Raw genomic sequence first — 6,000 nt, 5'->3', positions numbered from 1 at the left:
GTGAATCTTCCCAACAACCTTCGAGGTAGGAGCTGCATTAACCCCACTTCACAGATTTGGAAACTGAGGCCTGAAGAAGTGAAGGGACTTGCTCAAATCCATAGAGCTAGGAAGTGAAGGAGCTGGGATTTGAATCCAAGCCTGCCAGCCTCCAAACTTTGCCTTTCACGAGGCTGACTCCCTGCCAACCAGCACACCAGCCTCCTTCTCCCCACACCCCACCAGGGATGGCAGAAACCCAACAGAAGTTGGGAGAGCCCAACGCAAATCCAAACTGGACGCACTTGCCCTCCAGGGATGGCCTTGCCACTCCAGCTTCTTTCCTATCACCTGAGCCCAACCCACGGTGGCCTCCACACCACCTTTTCGCCTCACAGACCAAAGCTACCGTTCCCGCCTTCCCATCTGCAACCAGCAGACAAAAAGCAAGCTCCCTGGAACCAAAGCCGAGAAAAGAGAGTGAGACACAGGAACAGTTCTTTTATTGTACATTGAAGAAATAGCCCTGTGTGCTGGTTAAAGGTGCAACATACAGAATATTGAATTAAGAAAAGAGGCAACAGGGTAGGGAAAGGAAGAAACCTCTTGAGGTCCAAAGTTGCAAACAAAAAAACGGGAAAAGATTCCTCACGCAAGAGGCATTTTTGCAAATACCATGCAAAACAGGCAGCTGGTGTGCCCTAAGAGAACCCCTATAAATAACAGAAAAAGACACTCCAAGCATTCCTTTACATGAACTCAGAGCACAGGGAAAAGAAAAGAAACCAAAATGCCTTTTGGCATTTCAAGATATTTGGCACTCTTGTGATTACATTTTTTTACAGTCCATTAAAGAGAATAAACCGACACAATATTAGAGAAAAAAACAGGCTGCTCACACAACAGACTGCAGGAAGAGGTTAGAAAAAGCTCAAGCATTTTTTTTTCTTTGTTTTTTTGTGGTTTTTTTTTCCTGACATATAAAATGTGTTCATTTGCATTAACTTGGGCAAATAGCTCGCAGCAACAAAGAAACACAAGCTTTACAATTCATTTTAAAATAAAACGATGATTATTTTCTAGGTATGATTCCTTAGAAAAGTTCTCGTCTTGTTTTAAACACATTCTTGATAACTTCAAAAGATGACCAAAATAGAATGCAATATCTATAGAGATCATTTTCTGATTTTTTTTTGTACATCCAAGGATAACAACATAAAAAAATAAAACTGGACAGCATTTCACATCCAAGTGCACAGAATCATTTTTGCAAGATTAAATAATGTAAACATTGGGAACAGCCAAATCAGCGAAGAATGCCAACACCTCAAAACACCCGGTGTTGCTGCTTCATTATTTAAGTGGTTCAAAAACCAGATCTATAATTGCGCAATATTCACTGTATAGAAAAAGAAATGGATATTAATTTTGACAAATAGCTGCAACTGAGACTTCTCTGTTTATTTCTTTATGTATATATATATATATAGTGATTTTTTTAATTTTTAAAAATTTCTTTTTAATTTTTATCTTTGCAAAGAAGCCCAGAGCCTTCTTCTCACGCCTCATCTGTCTCCCGGCCTGACACGAGATACAGGTTGCTGATTTCATCGTGGGTAGCAAGCTAGTAATAAATTTCAAAGTGCTTTCTCTTTTCATGCTTTTTGCCAATAACTGATATCGCCGTTCTCATTCTTATTCTCTCCCTTAACTCATTGTCTTTAGGGGAGTTAGACACCAGGAGGTGCCTTGTCTGTCATATTTTTCAGCACGTCATCAATCCTATCATCTTCAATAACAACTGCAAGAAAAGGGGGAGAAAAGGAGAGGTGAGCGCTCTTGGGCCTAGCCAGGGGTCCCTAAGTTTCGCTTTACGCCCGGGTCGGAGGGGCGGGTAGACTGAGGAAAGGAGAGGGAAGGGGTCTCCACGCGTGCTAACACAGCCCCCATCCTCTTCTGCTCGGCCAGGGGTCCCTCTGCTGCTTTCCTCTCAACCACTCCCCCTCCCCCAGGCCGTGTCCCAGCATGGTCCTGAGAAGAGGAAGCGAAGAGAGCACAAATCCCGCAGCCCTGGTGGCAGCCTAGGCGCGCACCGGCCTGGTCCTCACCCCGGCCCCCACCCACCCTGGAGGGCGCATTTATTTGGAAAAAAGGCTCCTGGGCGGGAGAGGGAGGGGAGGGAGGAGCCACGGGCTCCGGGCCTGGGATCCTCCCGGGTGCCCCGAGCGCAGCGCCGGTAGCCGAGGCGGGGTGCTGAGGTGCGCTGAGCGAGGAGGGACGCCAGGGGCCGGTTGCACAGCGCGCAGCCCGTCGGGGATTCTGGCCTCGCTTGGGCCGGGAGCCCCCCTCCGCGCTGCCAGCGGGCCGACTTGGCCTCTCCGCACTCGCAGCTACAGAGGTCGGAGCCTCCCTTCGCTGCCCGCCGGCGGCTCCCCCGCCTCTCCGCATCTGCCTCTCTGCGTCCTTCACCTCTCTCACTATCTCTACCTAGCCTCGCCTTCCTCGGTCCCTCCATCAGTCTCCCGGCGCGACGGTCACCTGTCGAGGTCTCTGGGCCTCTCTCTGTGTCCGGGGTGTCGGTTGCCCTCATTGTTTCAGCTGCTTTTCTGTCCTCCCCAGACTTGCGTTCCTGGCTCGCTGTCTTTCCGGCTCTGACTCTCTCTCTCCTTAGCTTTGTCTCGGTCTCTGCCCATCTCGGCCTCCCCGCTACTTCCCCCCTCCGCCTTCCTCCCTATCTCTGCGTCTCAGTCTCTCACGGCAGCTATCGGTCTTTCTCATTGTCCCCGCGCCTCTGGAGCTCCTCTTAGAGCCCCCGCGCGTCCCAGTCTCTACGGGGCTTTTCTAGCTCCTGCGCCGAGCGCCCAGGCTCGGCAAACCCCCTCCCCCTGCCAAGGAACAATGAAAAGCCGGTGTGATCCGAAAGCCCCTCGCCTTCCCCGCCGGAACCAGCCCTTCCCCACGCCGTCCCCGGGGAGCCCTAGGACTCCCCCCACCCCGGGTTGTAGATCGAGTTCAGCTGCTACTACACTGCGCAAAAGGGGCGCAAAAGGGGCGGGGGCAGGGTATAAATCAAAAAATCAAACTTTGGGAACCGGGATATAACCTTTCAGTCCCTGCTGCAGCGAGATGCAGCCACGCCCCCTGGGTGACCCCAACGAGGATCTAGCTGAGGGGGAGGGGTTCCCGAGGCCAGCCGGAGCTGAACCCGCAGTGCGGGATCCCCCCCCCGGTCCAATTCTGCGCGATGAGATGTTAGTGGGTCGGAACGGGCTCCCGGGTGCGGGAAAACCCCGCAAACCTCCGCCAGGCCTGGGTGCCCGGAAAACGGGTGTCGGAGGAGGTGGCCGCGAACTCACCCCGCTTGCTCCGGCCGATCTGGCCCAGCTTGGGCGGCCGCTTGTTCTGCCCGGCGCCGAAGAAGTTGTTGGTGTCCTGCAGGCGGCAGGAGAAGATCTGGCCCACGTCGCCGCCGTCGCCGTAGGGGCTCAGCTTCTCGTCGCCGTAGGGCAGCACCTCCGACATGGTCGCGTCCGGGGGCTCCGCGGCGGCACCTCCTCCGCCCGCGTCCCCGCCCGCGGCGGACAGGGTCAGCGGCGCTGGGGCCGGGGACGGCCGGCCGAGGACCGCCCGCGGGCTGCGGCGGCGCTGGCGCCGGCGAGAGGCCGGAGGGCGCCGCTGGGGCAGGAGCGCGCAGCCGGCCCGAGCGACCCCGCGAGCGCCCGAGGCTGCGCTGCGCTGCGCTCCGGCTCGGCGGCGCGCGAGTGGCTGCTGCTCCGGCAGAGGCGAGCAGGACTCACATCCTCGGCGCGCTCGGGCGCTGGGCTGGGGCCGGGCCGGGCGGGGCCGTGAGCCGGGGGAGGAGGCTGTGCCAGCGAGCCCCGAGGGCGCGGGGCCGAGGAGGGCGCACCCCGGGAAGCCGGGCAGGCCGGTCCGGCGGCGAGTGCGGGCGGCGGCGGCGCTGGTTCGGGGAGGCTGACTGGGGAGCTGCGAGCGGCTGGGCTGCGAGGGGTGGAGGGGGAGGGGAGCGAGGGTGGAGGGAGGGCACGGGTGGGGGGTGGGAGAGAAGCCCGGAGGGAGGGAGGGGGAAGAGAGAAACCGAGAGGGAAACGGGGAGAGAAGCAGAGACACAGAGAGAATGAGAGGCAGGGGAATCGACCGAAAGAGAGAGAGGAAGGCAAGAGGGAAGAGAAGAAAGGGCGGAGGGAACGACTAGATCAGGATCGGAGAGGGAGAGCGGAGAAAGAGAAAGAGGGTCGGAGAGGGAAGGAGGAGAGTCAGAAGGAGGAGAAGGAGGCCGGGACCGAGAGCCAGCCAGCGGGCGAGCTGCGAGCGAGAAATGCCGGCCGCGGCGCGGAGGCGAGGCCGCGGGGGGCGGGGGGAGGCAGGAGGAGGGCGGGGCGGAGGGGACCCGGGCCGCGGGGACAGATCCCTGGAAGCCGAGCGACGTCACGGGGCAGCGCAGGCCGGCCCGGGCCGCGGCTAGCTTCCTGCCCCCGCCCCCAGCACCCGCGTCCCGCCCGCGCTGAGGGGCCCCCCGTGAGCCCCGCCCCGGCCCGGCGGCCTCCGGGCGCCGCCTCCTCCCGCGGGGTGTTTACCGGGTCCCGAGCCGGTGCGCGGCGGCTCCGCGCGGGACCTGCCACCGGCTCTGCCTCCCGCGGAGAGCTGGGGGGAGTGGGGATTCCGGGAGCGGGAAGGGGAACCTACGACGCACACGTGGGGAAGGACAGATGGATGCAGGTCTCCCCGGAGGCCAGATGCTGGGGTAGAGGTCGGAGGGCACTCGGCGACCCTCGGACACGGTCTCCCCCGCCGGCGCCAACCGGGGAACCCCTTGCCCCCATCACATTTGCGCCCCACTCTAGACTCTCAGGGCCCGGCCCCTTGGGCCTCACACCCTCCCTCTCCCACTCGGTTCGCCCTGGAAGGCCCTGCTCCCAGCCAGGTCTCTCGACTCGGGCTCCCGCGGGGCCTCGGGGTGGAGGCGGATGGGGGGTGGGGAGGGCAGCCCAGCCTCCCCGAGGAGCGGGGAGCGCCTTCTTACGCCGGCCTCACCAGGGATGCCCGGCTCTTGGCGTCCACTGCCTCTGCCGGGGACGTCCCGGGCCTGCAGCTCTCTGCCCCTGGGGACCTCCCTTCCAGCAACTGCCACGAGCCCTGGGGAGAGACTGAGGCTTCTGAGCAGAGGAGCGGGCTCTGGATCCCGGGAGGGAGACTGGGGCAACCCCAGGGTCCTGGGAGGCGCGTCTGCCGAGCAGATGGTAACTCCGAGGGGGCAAGGTGCGCGAGGAGGGCTCGTTATCCCCGCCCAGCGCCGATAGCACCTGCTCTCCCCCTGGAGACCGCCTTCACGCGGCAGGACCAGCCTGACCGCAGAAAGAGGCAGCCATCCCAAGGTCATGCAGTTTGCTGAAGGCAGGGCAAGGAAACACATCTTGGTCCCCTGGTGAGTCTCAACTGGCTCCACCAGCTACCCTGCAAGGGGTCCCACCAATATCGAAAGAGCATCCTCAGGTTCACTCGCACCTTAAATCTAGGACTCTGGGTGAGTGGTGGGCTGGACGGAAGGGGGGAGGTGTTTTTTAGTGACAAAACATATGGTAGAGAGGCTGCCTGAGAGGAGCCAGCCCAGCCCCTCCCCCAAACTGTGTAAAGGGGATCCCAGGCCTCCAGAGGCCAGGCACCCTGGGGAGAGGCGAGGAAGGGGCTGAGAAACCGGGATGCAGATGGACTAGGCATGACCTTTGGATTCAGGCCTGGGTTTGAATCTCGGCCTTGTCATTTGCTAGCTGTGTGACTTTGGGCAAGTCACATCCCTTCTCTGAACTTCCATGATCTCAGCTGTAAAATGGGACATGGGGCTAGCTAGCATCAGGCTCTCGGGGCCTGGCTGAGCAAGGAGGTGCACTAAACATTTGCGAAATGACTTAATGAGGGAGAAAGAACAGTAGCACTTCATTCATTCCCATTTCAGAGCCGTCAGAATTGGGAGGATCCTTAAGGAGGACCCAGTCCAGCCTCCTT

The 6,000-nt window shown here is 59.6% G+C and overlaps 1 protein-coding gene across 1 annotated transcript; it reads right to left on the bottom strand.

The window, feature by feature from the left end:
- Positions 1–460: 460 nt before the first annotated feature.
- CAMK2N1 (calcium/calmodulin dependent protein kinase II inhibitor 1) lies at positions 461–4,340 on the bottom strand. The gene is made up of 2 exons (XM_004310743.4): positions 3,336–4,340; positions 461–1,780 (listed from the first exon to the last, which is right to left on the bottom strand). Exons 1-2 carry the CDS (start codon positions 3,499–3,501, stop codon positions 1,710–1,712), a joined length of 237 nt encoding a protein of 78 aa, XP_004310791.1. The 5' UTR covers positions 3,502–4,340; the 3' UTR covers positions 461–1,709.
- Between the last annotated feature and the right edge of the window lie 1,660 nt (positions 4,341–6,000).

The sequence above is a fragment of the Tursiops truncatus genome, chromosome 1 (assembly GCF_011762595.2).
Source record: "Tursiops truncatus isolate mTurTru1 chromosome 1, mTurTru1.mat.Y, whole genome shotgun sequence".
NCBI lineage: Eukaryota > Metazoa > Chordata > Mammalia > Artiodactyla > Delphinidae > Tursiops > Tursiops truncatus.
Note: the sequence above shows the minus strand (reverse complement) of the source record. Positions and strands in the feature narration are given on the sequence as shown.

Bases quoted from the DNA above. Each gene is read 5' to 3' on its own strand.
- CAMK2N1 (XM_004310743.4), bottom strand. From the start codon at position 3,501: ATGTCGGAGGTGCTGCCCTACGGCGACGAGAAGCTGAGCCCCTACGGC. The intron at 1,781-3,335 runs GTGAGTTCGCGG...CTTTTCTTGCAG, and splicing joins GATCGGCCGGAGCAAGCGGG to TTGTTATTGAAGATGATAGG.